At 39.2% G+C, this 15406-nt stretch overlaps 2 protein-coding genes across 4 annotated transcripts in view; both read right to left on the reverse strand.

The window, feature by feature from the left end:
* The window catches only part of LOC128410331 (BLOC-1-related complex subunit 6-like), a 212799-nt gene that overhangs the window by 124029 nt on the left and 73364 nt on the right, over nucleotides 1–15406 (reverse strand). The gene's annotated exons all lie outside the window — the stretch shown is intronic.
* RNGTT (RNA guanylyltransferase and 5'-phosphatase) overlaps nucleotides 1–15406 on the reverse strand; it is a 116473-nt gene that overhangs the window by 42495 nt on the left and 58572 nt on the right. For 2 of the 3 annotated variants that reach the window (XM_053381441.1, XM_053381443.1), the window contains one exon: nucleotides 746–814. The exons of the other annotated variant lie outside the window; for it this stretch is intronic. In XM_053381441.1, coding sequence (XP_053237416.1) covers nucleotides 746–814 — 69 coding nt within the window. The remainder of the gene's footprint in view (nucleotides 1–745; nucleotides 815–15406) is intronic. 3 annotated transcript variants of the gene reach the window in all.

Genomic DNA, 15406 nt, shown 5'->3' on the forward strand with positions numbered 1-15406 from the left:
CAAAGTCCATAAGATAAAAGAAAGAAACTACTTACTATTAACTTGTATGGAAACTGGGGTTTAACACCAAAGCTAATGACATAAATGTCAATTTTTTTATTCATGTTCTACACAGGTTTATGGGTGATAAACATGCCCTGTATTTAGCCTATTCAAGTCACCACAATTTGAGGAAAGGAAAGTAGTATTACTACTGCTTCCTTTTCACATTTGTTCCATATAATTACCCTTTCTGTTGCTTTTCTGTATATTTAACTGCCAAGTCAATACGGATGCCATTCTTTATCCCATTAACAAGAATGTCTTTTTGCAGGAAAATTTCCACAATTCAGAAATAAAATAGTAAGCAAGATTTGTACATTTTCATTCAGTGCCAGCTTTTATTTTATCCTTTAAGATAATTTACTCAAACACATTCAATCAAATATTGATAAAGATAGAAAAGTACAAGCAATGTGCTCAAATATTCATGGTCTTTGTATTAAGAAGTGCTTGCAGAAAACTAGTAATTTGATAAATTTTTGTGAAGATTTCAAGATAGACACAGGATACTGCATATCTAAGCCAATGGATTCTTCAGAAAGCCAAAAAGAATGGATTTTAGGGTCAAATAAATAAATATTTGCTTAAATATTTTTCTGGCAGTGAATGATGAAATTCTCAACAGCACAAGTTGATGAAACCCCCCGCCCCATAACGAAACCATTATACAGTGATTTAAAAAGTCAAAATCATGGCAACTTACTCCTACAGGCTGAAAAATTAGTCCGTCCACTTCATGACTGACTTCTCTAGCAAAATTTCCCTCAAGAAGCTGTAAAAAACATCAAAGAGTTATTTGGTTTTACAATAACAAGAATAGTAGCCATGCCAAAAAATAAGACATAGACATCTACATCAATGCAATAAAGCATTTACTGGAAAACACTGGTTTCCAGCATCTACTACTCGCTTCTCATTAAATAAACAAACAGGCACATTTAGAAGATAAGCAGAACAATGAAAGCCATGAACTACTGTAATTACTTTTTTCCTAAAGTTCGCATGCTGACGATTGCACTGCAAGAAGACATACGGCCAATTCAGACTCAACAATCCTCCATAGATAAAGCACATCTTATTAGACATTGAAGAAGCCTTGCAACCAAGTGCCCTGATCTCGCCTCCATGAGAGGCAGCCGCCAATAGTCCTGGATGATTCCAAGGAAAATGCATAGGAACCATTTTACAGATTAACTGTCCCTATATGGGTTGCATTATTTCCCCCCGATTTCACGTGAATGATTGCTGTGTCCAGACGTAATAGTAAACAATGATGATTTACTATTAATAACTTCTCCCAGCCATGCCACTCATAGCACACTAACGTGGCCAATGTGTTCTCCTTTTTATAAGTCATCTTGCTTTTGAATATCCTTCCCAACACCACATATTTTTTTATTCCTGTTAGCTTGTGGAACTTAGAAGCTTTTATTTGTGAAGATTTTATTATGAAACCCACAAATATTTGGAGATAGAAGTCTGTTGAGGTGAACATTTTGTTATTAGCGGTTTTATATGATGCCCTCAAAACAAGTCCCTGGAGACAAAAATTGCTTCTCAGCAATCTGTGGGATGAACCGAACTCTTAAAACCTAGCCCTCATCTGAACTGAAGAATATTTCCATTTTTAAAAAAAATACACCATAGACTACTGATCTTATTCAGCAAAAGATGAAAGGTGAACACCCATGGCAATGCTAAAAAAATACACTAAAAACTAACTTACTTTCCTCAAAGATTTTGAAAAAATACTAAAATGGCCTCACAAAGCATAATTGATTCAGTAGCTTGCTGATTTAAAGCATACATATACTACAAATACTTGCTGAATGAAATATAATTCACACTAAGGAATATGTCAGTTTGAACCACTGAGCTCAAATGAGCAGGGCTTAAATATACACTCTTGTCTCCACCTATCTGAATTCTGAAAGCTTTATCGGGGATATACACATTTTCTAAAACTTTAAGGATGGTAGACTGAAGAGGATGAGGATGCTTTTCAGTGCATTTGAAGATGGGAGGCAAAACTAACCTGGCATCTGGCAATAGATTATAAAATAATCCTTGCAAAGATACATAAATGCGATACAATTTTTTGTTCCAGTGATTATGATATGGTATTTTGAATTAAATAAAGAAATATAAGACAAAGATAAACCAGGCAATGATTATTGGGACATCTGAGGTGAGCCATAGGATTTGGTCAGCTTCCCCACCCCAACAGACCATTTTGACAGGTGGCCGGGTCCACCCACATGTACATCTCCTGACATCACCATGATGTCAGGTGGACCAACTTCAGCTATCCCAGCCAAGTTTCCAATTTTGTTACAGGTAACTCTTTGGTATTCAGAGATGGCCTGAGCATTAGACACCATTTTCCTTATGTGTGTTGCCTCTCTCTCATATTCAGTTCCTTAATTTACCAGTGAGTTCTGAGCAGCAGAGATAAAACGGCTGGAATACAGGTAGATGAAGACACCAAGCACAACCAAATACAAGTAAGAGTTTTTCATACCTTAAAAGCAGGATAAAAATCTAACTTCAAACAAAATAAACAAAGAACAGCAGCAGGAATTTTAAAACATAAAACCCTGTTGTATTTCTCCAGTTAAGACAGACATAGAACGAAGCAACTGCAGCATTGCCAGCCTTTGTAACAAATCAGAGTGAAAAACGGCTGCGTTCTCCGCTACTTTTTGTCTTTTTTCTTGAGAGGAGGAAAAGCGAGATAGTACTCCTATTTCGATGACAAGACTGAAGCCCCTACCCCACGCTGCCCCCAGAGAGCCCCTTGCTGAGGTAAAATTTCAACTAGTGACTTGCCGGTCCACAGCCCCAACTTGCAATGTAATTACTGTCTCTGGCCAGTTTTTTCAACATACTAGGTCAGGCTGGCTGTTGGAGAGAAGGAAAGTTCACTGTACAAAACTCTAAAGATAGCACAATGTTATTATCACTAACTATAAATTGCAACATAATTGTGTGGTTTTTTCCTGAAAAAAAGGAAAACAGTATGAAACTGCTGCTCACTAATAGCATCAGCTCACTAATTACTATCCATGATTCATTAGAAGCATTCCAAACCTGATTAATGTCAGGTCAAGTTTAACATATGACGGGGTTTATTAGTAATGCTTTGCTATCCCACAGCTTGTCAGTCTTTCACAGCGAGCACCATCTGTTACATGTAGAAATAAGTCAGAACACCGGTAACTCTGACTTACTGCTAGTCACTAATGTATGCTTTCAAAGTTGTCCAGGACACTTAAACTAATAACATTTGACAGCATTAGAAAGCATGTCTGACATATGTTTGCTTGCTTTAAAGGCTATTCCTACTACTGCATCTTCTTTCATATAAATTGCATGATTTCATATAACAATCATGAGAAATGAAACATGCCTGATCTTACAAGCCTATGTTATTATTATTATTATTACTAACTATATATGAATCACACTCAGCATGTTCCAAGCAATTATAAAACATTGTATCAGAGCAGTGTTCAATATACAGATCTGGTTTTCATAATCAACAAATAATCCTAAACTGTAGACCTGGATTTGCAGAATGATGAAACTGCAAATCTAGGAGCATTCCCCACCGTCTCTTTAGTCAGTGCCCTGAGGCAAAATGGTCTCTGCCCAAATGCACCCCTCCCAGATGGACCCTGCAGCCTCTATATTTACATCTCAAAAAAGGTTCTTTCTCGTCCTTGATCTTATAAAAGGGGAGTTATCAACTGCTCAACTGTTCTTCAGAAACTTTCAAAATAATTATCTAACAGAGCAATCCTAAATTTATCTACTCATGAGGAAGTCTCACCAATTTTTAGGGTGTCCTCTCAGTTGGGTATATACAGAATTGTAGCCTAAACAATTGCAGCCTAAAGAGAATGGACACCTTTTTATCACCTATTTTTTAAATGGCACATCAGTTGAAATCCAGGCAACAGAAGTCACATGTTACATTAAACCTGAGAGCAAAAGGGATTAAGAATATGGGTACCTTGTTATATTTAACGCCTTCAATAAATTATCCCCCATACATGTAGTGAGAATATATTAAAGTTTAAACTGAGTGCGCAATTACATTATTAAATTCAGAGCGATAATTCAGTGCCTTGGTGTGTTATTCTTTTAAAAGGTAAAATTCTTCCATTAATTTCCCCAAGATGGTTTCAAGTGCTACTCAAATAAGAAAACCAAACATGTTTTGAGATGATTTTGCTGTAAGATGTTGGAGAACACTTCAAAAGGAAGTGAGATACTTAGGGCATAAAGCACCATTTCAAAGAAAATCTTTTTCGGAATTTCATTACTGTGTATTCCAAACGTATCAATCAGAATCAGACAATGCCTGCTTTTGCCCATTCACATTACAAGGACAAACAAGAGTGAACCTCAGGCTCTTGCACTCTTCCTTCCTACTCTAGCACATCTGCAAGGAAGAGGCTAGAAACTTCACTTCTGCTTCATATTAAATGCACCTTAACCCAGACAAACTGTGGTTAAATTATGGCTTGGCTGGAACCAGCAAAGATGTCCCAGTTTATGCTGGGCCTTACAGACCTTACTGTATTGCTGGAGGAATTCTCCTGTGGGTTTACTCATGTTTGGTTGTTGCTTGCATCAGTAGCTGGCAGGATAAGTTAGGAGTGAGACATGGGAGACTCCTCTGCTGCAGTAGGGACAAAACTGGTAAGCTGCCAAATACTTGCGGTGTGGTTCGTATAGCCTGGTTTCTTTGTGCCATTATGACTCTACCAGTAATGCCAAAATTCAAAGCAAATTTTGAAAATAACCCACAATTTCATATACTGTTTAAAAGCAACAAGAAAAAGGTGCATCTTGGCAGTCTGGAGGTGGTAAACATGCTGGTTTGGAGTAAGAATACAATAATAATAATAATAATAATAATAATAATAATAATAATAATAATAGCAGCTCTGTTCATCGCCTATCCTGTACTATTCCTGGGTACAAGTCCAGCTTTGTTGATCTGCTTTTTCACTTCTTTAGTTGAGTATTGTAGTCTGAGGAATACATGATGTGAATTCTCAAGTTTGCGTTTCTGTCCAATGTCTCTGAGGAAATACAAATGCCGTTGTAAGGACTGGATGCAAACAATGGCTTTTGTGATATGTGCTGGGTAGAAGCTGGAAGCATGTAGGCATGTGTAGTGCTCAGCAAGGTTTCCATTTTCAGGTGGTGCTTGTCTGTCCATTATGTAGTTGCACAATAATGTCCACTAAATGAAATAGTTCAGAGATTGGGAAACCTTTTCAGCCTGAGCTTCTAGGCAACCTTCCAGAGGTGGCAGGCCAGTGGGGGGCAAGGCCAGAAGCAAATGTGAGCAAGAAATGCTAATTTACTTGCATAGTCCTCTCTTCCTCCATCCAAGGAAACAAGAAACATTATCAAAGTTCAAGGACACATTTTAGCCAGGCAAAAGCACTCGAGGAGAGTGCAAAGCAGGGCCAGTGAGGGATGTGGTATGGGGAGAAGCCAGACAGAGATGCCTAGAGGGCTGCATTCTGCCCTGAAGTCTGAGACTTCTGGTCTAGCTGGCGGTGGTGGAGTGAAACTTATCAAAATCCTGGTGGAACTTCTCAAATATCTGCTGTCCATATGCACAGATGATAAAGAAGTCATCAATACAGTGGTACCTCGGGTTACATACGTTTCCGGTTACATACGCTTCAGGTTACAGACTCTGCTAACCCAGAAATAGTGCTTCAGGCTAAGAACTTTGCTTCAGGATGAGAACAGAAATTGTGCTCCGGCGGCGCAGCAGAAGCAGGAGGCCCCATTAGCTAAAGTGGTGCTTCAGGTTAAGAACAGTTTCAGGTTAAGTACGGACCTCCGGAACGAATTAAGTACTTAACCCAAGGTACCACTGTATATCTTTAGCAGAGGAAACACTTTTAGAGGCTGGAGGTGAGAAGCATTGATCTAAGTCAGCCCCATGGCATTGGCATGCTGTGGAGCCATACAAATACCAGGGTCAGTGGATACATTTTCTCTCCAAAGAAAATGTGCAAAATGCAAAGTGGCAGAGTTTGGCAATTAGATGTGCTAATCACCAAATGGAATGATATTCCTGATTGCTGTAGTTGTCATGTTTTGGTCCATTGCTGGATACTAAGGAGGAGACAAGGCTGCTGACAATGTAAGGCTGATCAGAAATTTCAGGACCATAGATAGCTCCCAAGTTAGCAACTTGCTCCAATGAAGATTGAGTGCAGACTGATGCCTTTTAAGTTTCTGTTTCTAGACTACTTTCTTCAGGCTCCATGCCCTTGTGGAGAACTTCAGCACCTTCAAGGGACAATCCTCTAGCAGCCCTCCTTTGTTCCACAGACTCCCTCATCGTATGCTCCGCTATTCTGCTGGACTAGTGAACTGCAATGGGAGGCATCTGGTTCCTCACGCACCCATGGAGTCCAGAATCTGGCCCTGCAGGCTCTAGTGGTCCAGGAGCTTCTTCTGGGTATTCCTGTCTAACAGACTCAGGTACTTAGTAACCAAGTAAAAGAAATATGACCAATAAAAGCCTTTAAAAAGTCTATTCAGATAAAATACAGGTCTTACAGATTCCAGCCCATTAAAAGATACCCAAAACACTTCAAATTAAAGGCCAGAAGTCTGGATATAGAGGGAAGTCCATGTTCCAAGTTTATTACACAAGAGAGATAACTAAATCCTTATTTGATACCAAGCAGATAATTAGTTACTTTGCATAATAACTGATAATTTGACTCAATACATAAAAGAATAAAAAGTATGTTGGCTTGACAATATTGGGTTGGTGAAGTCATATACTTCTCTGAGCATGCTTAGCATTCCCTCCCCTTATGGTTTTGTTCTATAGGCTACTTTTAAAATGAGGCTGCATTTTAAATTGTATTTTAACCTGTAATTTAAATTGGTTGGGGTTTTTTTGTTTTTGTTTTTTGCCATATTATGTTTTTACTGTAACTTTACTGGTGTTAGCCACCCTGAGCCCAGCTCTGGCCGGGGAGGGCGGGGTATAAATAAAAATCATTATTATTATTACTACATTATCCTAAAGACAACCCTGCTTCCCTTTCCTTTTATCAGGTAACTACGATGTGTGTCGGTTTTGCTTATATTACTCATTAAGGAACCTTAAATAAAAATATAGGAATCTATTTCCAGCCTAGGTTAGCATCAATGGAACTTAGAAAGAGAAAGAACTCTAGGTCACAGCAACCCTATCCACTGCTGCAGAAGACAGAAAGGCCAGAGGACAGTTGGCCAGGCTGCCGGGGGAAGCAGCAGAGGATGGAAGATGCATAGTGTGCACTGTTCAAAGGAAGAATGGACCAGGAGTGTGGACAGCTGTTAGGACAGGAAACAGAAGAGTAAACGGGGGTGGGGGGGGAGAGCAGCCATTAGAAGACAACTAGGAAGAAACAACAGAAGTGGGGGCAGTTCACTGTGATACAAGACAACCATGTGTGGCTTGCCAACTTGGAAACATCCCTGCTCTAGCGTAGTTTATTTAGGCTTGGAAAGATTGCTGTTGGTGATGTTAATCATGATCCAATCAAAGCCATTTTTTCAACAGAAACTTGAAATCAAAACATTATTTTCGATGAAGCAGGAACTATGCAAAAGGAAAGGGTAGTGAAAGAATGCATTAAAGGATAGAGCAATGGAAAGACTTAAAAGCATAGCAGAACAGTATTGATTTTAATCCTAGGTGCATATCTTCTAGTTTTCTTGAGAGCAACTGGACAAAATAAAGGAGTAAGAAAAGCAGAAATATTGAAAAAGGGAAGGCAGAGAGAGGAGAGAAAACAGGAGAAGATGACAAATAGGGCAAAAAACAAGAAGGAACAGATGGAGCTGGAAGAAGGGCAGGGAGAATAATAATGCCAATTCTGGCAGGAAACAGAGGGCTGATAGGTGAGGTGATTCAGTCCTTCCTGAAGGCATGGAAAATGAAAACAAAACTGAAAATCAAACAAAGAAAAGGGGTCACAGTTTTGGCAAAAAAAATATATCACCAGATGGTGTCAATTGTTTCTCCACCTAAATATGGAGCTTGGAAGCATCCAGCAAATACACACATTTCTCCACATCTCTTCTCATGTAATTTTACTTCTATTCCCTATATGCTGCATTTTTCACTTTACACTGATGGATTGGAGTCCCCCAAAGTAGCCTTCCAACTTATATTAATTACAGTTAATTCAAAATGTATGAGACTGGAATTTCATCATTTAAAACCTCTCCCTACACTGTTAAGAGCTAGAGGACAGAACATTATTAAATATGGTACTATCTAAAGACAACAAAGACTTCAGAAAATGACAACTGTGCAAACATTAAACAAAGCAGGAAAAAAACAGGAGGTGTACAGTTTCAGAATGTATACTTGCCTCAGGGTTTGAAGAAAGTACCATGCTGTTTTATGGTTTACTCTTAGAGACAGAGTTTACACTTCAATTTGTCTCGTGCTAGGACCAGCTGTCATGTTTTAAACACAAAATATTCTTAGAAACAACACATCATTGCTATACTGTATTGTGGAATTTGAAAAAAGTTGCATAGGTTGACTTAAATGTCATTATTTAACTTTCTGCACTACTCTTTTGCTCACTGTGATCTACAGTAATCCTCCATGGGATCATACCCCTGTAGGGTGCACAAGGAGACAAACCATCATGTGCCTATACTAGAAAGTCTTAATAAGTCTTTACAGTTTTTCATATTAGGTACTTGGTACCCTTTACCTTTAAGCCAGTATTATCCTTGAGAAAGAGTATTATTGACATTTCCCCTCTGTCATGATGGTAAAGAGTAAAGGGAGCTCTGACCATTAGGTCCAGTTGTGACCGACTCTGGGGTTGCGGCGCTCATCTAGCTTTACAGGCCATGGGAGCCGGAGTACAGCTTCCGGGTCATGTGGCCAGCATGACTAAGCCGCTTCTGGCAAACCAGAGCAGCGCACGGAAACACTGTTTACCTTCCCGCCAGAGCAGTACCTATTTATCTACTTGCACTTTGATGTGCTTTTGAACTGCCAGGTTGGCAGGAGCAGGGACCAAGCAATGGGAGCTCACCCCGTCACGGGGGTTCGAACCGCCGACCTTCTGATCAGCAAGTCCTAGGCTCTGTGGTTTAACCCACAGCGCCACCCGTGTCCCATAATAGTGGCTTAATATTGCTATAAAAATGTATACAAAGAAATGTGAACCTTAAGTCTACTCATGCACGTCAACGATGGCTCACACATGTATGAACATCACATGATTTGACAGCTGAATATGTGAACAGATTCCTACGGAAAACATCAAATTTAAGGATATATTAAGTTCCATCTGCCGTGCCTTGCTATGTGAAAGTTCACTCACATATGCAAGTTACCAAATCATGTCATAAAGGTGCACTTGTGAACTAGTTTTCAGTTATCTCGCTTACAATATATAAGAACAGCAACCTACATCCAGGGTAGGCATGTTTTAAGCTTGCAGGATTTACTTTGTATTATTTTGCTAAACCTGGCAATATCATCATAATTAAAGAATTCTGAGCCCAGTAAATTGATTTTGAATACCAGAACTGAGCAGAGCCAGATCATCTAATGACAGCTCCCAATGCTTCATACAAATGTTAAGTAGCATTGGAGACAAAATGGTGCCCTGAAGCACCCAATAGCAAAAGTGTGGTGCACCTCCCCACCCTATCCTCTGGATTCAACCATCTGGACCCATGGCAAAACAACACTGAAAGATCATGAAAGAGCAAGGCCATACGCCATCTGTGCTTGGCAACTCTTAAGCTTTCTGAAAATTTCAAGGTTTCAAGCAAGCCTTTACCTACAAAGATAGAATCTAAAGAACTCCCTCCCAACTGAGATCAATGCTTGACAAAGACCTTTATATTTCCATAGGCATTGTTTTTGTTTTCCTTATTAATTTTATCCAGGGCATGCATTTTTTAATCTCACTGTACACTGCTTGGAAACTTCATTGTTAAGTTGTATATAAACTCTTGAAGTAATTAAATAAAGATTGAGCTTCATTTCATATAATGGAAGTAGCCAAGCAACAAGTTTTCTCCCCCTTTCAGGGCTGCTAAAATGCTTATATTATGCATACACGTGTCCAGGAAGCCCAGATTTTCTAGCTAGATAAGATTACACCCTGGAAAATGTACAAGAGAAGTGTACGACTAGGGGAGTAAGAATGGGAGGGTACAGGAATGTCATCTAATGAGGGACTTGGGGTGCAAAAAATGGAAGTGTTAGAGAAGATGTGATGAGGCAGGGTTTTTGAAGATCTGGCCCTGACAAGTCTAAAACTTTTGCAATTTAATGCAATTTAAATGATATTTGTGACCCCCAATGTTTGCATGCAACTCAACTTAGCAATAGTGGCTACCGCTGGCATTTCTTAGGAGTACTTTATCCATAAATGTATCAATTTTCAAGTATTAATATTTTAGACTTTTAGAGAAAGCTTCACAAATTAGTTACCATAGTCAAAAAGAAGCACCTGTCTTTCTCACCCAACCCCAGTCACCCATTGCTAAAGTAACTCCTGACCACCAGAGAGGTATGTAATATTTTGGATAAACTGAAAGGCAAATGGCAAATTGCTTTTCTATGAGAATCACATAGGTGAGCTTTATGCAAAGTTTTCATTTGAAGAAATTAATTACATTGTAGCTTAAATTATTCCAGTAGTAATATCAGAAGCAATAAATAATTACACATTATTAAATTACTTTATTATTGTTAAGCACACGTTCCCCCTTTGTTCATAAAATGATCTCATATCTCAAGTGCCCCCTGAATTTATTTCATATATTAAGGACAAATATAATCCTCAGAATGAAATGGACTAATTATTCGATCCAAAATGAGTAGGTGGGTGCTTTCCACAGCCCTTTTGTTCTTATACAAAAACCAGTTGTGACGTGCCCAAACTTGCATCATCTTTCGGCCACTGTATGAAGAAATATTTGATTTTGAAAGAAAGAAACTTTTGGGTGGCAGGAGTTGCAAACATTCCTCCCTTCTTCCTTTATCTATGTCACTTGACTGGCCTCTCTGGTCACTGTTATCAGGAAAAATACAAGTAGGAATTCAATCCAACTCTTTTCCTTTCATTCTGGAAGGACAGGTCATTCTCCCCTCTTTGAGTTCTAACATGTCACAAACACCTCCCTCCCTCCTCTTCTAATTTTTAAAAATACAGGCTAGGCAGAACTGAATTTCAGATCAATTCCAGCTCTCCCCATCCTGGGTCTATGAGAACTTGTTGACGACAGACACATAACATAATGTAGTTTTTCTTTATTTAAAGAAAAGAAAATATTTTGCTGACTTCCCTATGAGTTAAATGGTTTCTTTAAAGCAAATTCACTCATGGTAACCCATTCACTGATGAACACTTTATAAATCCTCTTAAAGGGAGTACATAGTAAGCATATAGTAATAGCACAGTAATCTGAAGTTGTAATAATAAATAGTAAGCAAGCTGACTCATACTGAGTCAGAACATTGGTCCAGCTAGCTCAGTATTGTCTACACTGATTAGAAGTGGCTCTCTAGGATTTCAGTATTGTCTACACTGATTGCAAGTACCTCTCTAGGATTATAGTATTGTCTACACTGATTGGAAGTGGCTCTCTAGGATTTCAGGCAGGAGTCTCTCCCAACCCTACATAAAGATGCTGTGGATTGAACCGGAGCCTTTTTGGTTGCAAGGCCACTACTGAGCGATGGCCTTTCCCCAAGAAACTTATACTCATTAAACAAAAACATGATATGAAGCAGCATTCCTTTAAGCCGAGGGGGGAAATTCAAGATGTTTACACTTTATGGCTGGTGATCAAGTATCATTTTGGTGGAAAGGCAAAAGATCTGTTGGTACAATGTACCCTGATTAAGCAAGATTAAAATGCCTATTAGAATTACAGTTACGCTATGGGTTAAACCACAGAGCCGATCAGAAGGTTGGCAGTTCGAATCCCCGCGATGGGGTGAGCTCCCATTGCTCGGTCCCTGCTTCTGCCAACTTAGCAGTTCAAAAGCACGTCAAAAGTGCAAGTAGATAAATAAGTACCGCTCCGGCGGGAAGGTAAACGGCGTTTCCGTGTGCTGCTCTGGTTCGCCAGAAGCGGCTTAGTCATGCTGGCCACATGACCTGGAAGCTGTACGCCGGCTCCCTCGGCCAATAAAGCGAGATGAGTGCCGCAACCCCAGAGTTGGCCACGACTGAACCTAATGGTCAGGGGTCCCTTTACCTTTACCTTTACTTACTCTGTTGTTCTTATAATCATAATCTATACTTGGGATTCAATTCTCTGACTGCAGTCCCCCAAATGGCTCCAGGCCACAAGGGAGAGGTATCCTTGAGGAAACCCTCAAGATTGCAGAGCAGCCCACAGAAATCTATGGAGAAATCCATGAATTTAAAGTAACTGGATGGGGCATCAAGTATGTCCTTCCACACTCTAAAACCCAATGAGAGCTGAGCACAAACCCAACTGACTGTTGGGGAAGTTGAATGGAATGACTGGAATGTTGAGAAGAAGCATTCTACACTGCAACATGTTGTTGTAGATATTCACTTGTCCCTTGTCCTTTCCAATGCTCAAAGGTGAGTGATGGTCCTTATGTATACGAAATGGTACCGTCTACATGCAAGAGGGAGGCATCAGCCAGCTTGGGGATCTCCAAGGTTTGCAGGAGTACAATAAACCTTTATAGGCGGGAAACCAAGAGGGGAACTGAAAGACAACCCAGTAAGTTCTGAGTATGCTCAGTGTCTATGGAATACTTACTGTTGCAGCGGGGGCAGGAAATCAGGAGGAGGAGAAATGGGAGTATCATTTAAAAGGGGAGCATGACTAGTTGGAACAATGATCAATAACACTCCATACTTTTAACTTTTTCTGGGGTCTCATTTGAATGTATTTAATGGAAGAAAATCATTTGTTACTATAGTCACTGATATGACCGACTACAAAAAGAGCCCAGATTGATAATATGATCTAATATAGTCCATTATGAGAACAGGGTTACACTTCAAGTGTATTTGAAAGTCTAATGGCCACTGAGAAGCAATTTCCATATTGACATCTTGAGGTAGATGTAAACAATATTCACCACTGTTACTTAGCAGGGAGGAAAAACAAAAGACTAAAAAAGTAAGAATGGAAGAATATCTGATTATTTCAGTTAAAAGTACATGTAGCATTCAAATGCAGCAAGAGTTCATGCTTCCATAAATGTGAAGATTTATTCCTTGTCTGATGACCTTTGTGGCATGCTGCAAAGCTCTTCTGTTCACTCAGGCATTTACCAATTGGAATGGTAGAGAAGAATCGTATGCCGGGGTTGATGAGCTTTGCCGAGTGACATTTTAGTTGAGGACATAATAGTATGTTATGTTTTATACATGAACTTACAAGTGTCAACAGAAAAGACATTTAAATAAAAAAAAAGTATACTACCGCAATGGAAAACGTAAATGAGGACAGAAACAAATCACCAAGTATTCCAAAAGCTTTCTGTGTTGCTTTTTAGGTTAAGAGTGGACATTACAGTACATCCACATAGTCTACATCCCCATCAGTTCACCAGTTTACCAACAACATGTCACATTCCCAAAATGCAGTAACTAGAGCCCCAGCTTGCTCCACTCGACAACCCCCAACACTCCCTCAGCTTAGCCCCCTAGGAACTTTCCCTTCCCCTGCAATGAATGACTAAGCTCCATTTTCCACCTTCCCAACTCTATTTCTGAAGCCGCCTTCACAGTCCATAGTATCCATATTTACCTGCACACATCCCATTATTACCACCACCCCCTTTCCCTACTCCTTTTTTCAAGTCTCACTTGACACAGACTACCTGCCATTTCCATGTCTCCTCCTCTTTCCTATTTTACAGCCCACTCTGCACACATGCCCCATGATGATGTATGTTGTTTTATCTTTGAGATGAACAGAATCTGAAGAACAAGCCTGTCAGTCAGATTGTTCAGTTGATGGATGTACATGTATGGGTGCTTGCTTGTTAATAAGATACCTGTTCTAAATTGATACATTGAATCTGGAACTTCATGTTGAAGACAACAGACAGTGTCAAGATTGAAATACATGATGTGAAGGATGAATAAGATAGAATCATTTGTATATTCTATTCCAACACTAAGGTCCAAGCTCCAAGGGCCTTCTGGTGGTTCCCTCACTATGAGAAGTGAGGTTACAGGGAACCAGGCAGAGGGCTTTCTTGGTAGTGGCGCCTGCCCTATGGAATGTCCTCCCATCAGATGCCAAGGAAATAAACAACTATCTTTTAAAAAACATCTGAATGCAGCCCTGTTTAGGGAAGTTTTTAATGTTTGATGCTGTATTATGTTTTTAATATTCTGTTGGGAGCTGCCCAGAGTGGCTGGGGAAACCCAGTCAGCTGGGCGGGGAATAAAGACATGTATTATTACTATTACTATTATTATTATTATTATTATTATTATTATTATTATTATTATTACTACTACTACTACTACTACTACTATTACTATTACTACTACTACTACTATTACTATACCTCAGAGTTAAATGTAAAACTGGTAGCCTTCTCTACAACCTGAAAAGCAGCTCCTGAGGTTCAGGGGATCTGATTCAGAGGCCTTCTGAATCAGTAAAAATAGCGAAAAGCCTCCAAAATTTCTGCTGTTGAGGCCCAGCGCATCCAACCCAGTGGCACGGCATATCTGTATTACAGTGCCTCCTACATATTTTCTTTACCCGACTATTTCCATATTTTAAAAAGGTCATTAAAAAGACAATCTTGGGAATATGCCAGTCTAATGGATGGCAGGCCACATAAATGGGCACATGTAGCTGACCCTTGATTCAGTTAAATTCAAAACTACAGATAAATAAAAATATTTATTCCAGAAAGGCATTTATTCTGACCTTAAAAACTGAAAGCCTGTTGACAGCAGTGAAATGGTTGCTGGATATCTAGACTTTCGGTGCATTAGCATATCACCCCAAAATACTAAACTAATGTCCTTCAGAAACTAAAATTAATGTCACTGCCCTTTGGTTTGTTTTTGTTTTATTATGTATTTTGTGTTCTCTTTTGTATTTTTATGTTGTGAACCACCCTGAAATCTTCAGATGAAGGGAAGTATACAAATTTGATTAATAATAATGTCACTGTCCATTTAAACAGTTGTAAAAATATAAAAGAACAAATTGGATTTTGGAGGAGAAATTGGTTGACTAATTGTATGGACAAGCTTGTTCTATTTTTTTGAAAATTATTGTTGGTATTTGTACATTAGAAATCACACAGCCCTCA

The sequence above is a fragment of the Podarcis raffonei genome, chromosome 3 (genome assembly GCF_027172205.1).
Source record: "Podarcis raffonei isolate rPodRaf1 chromosome 3, rPodRaf1.pri, whole genome shotgun sequence".
Taxonomy (NCBI): domain Eukaryota; kingdom Metazoa; phylum Chordata; class Lepidosauria; order Squamata; family Lacertidae; genus Podarcis; species Podarcis raffonei.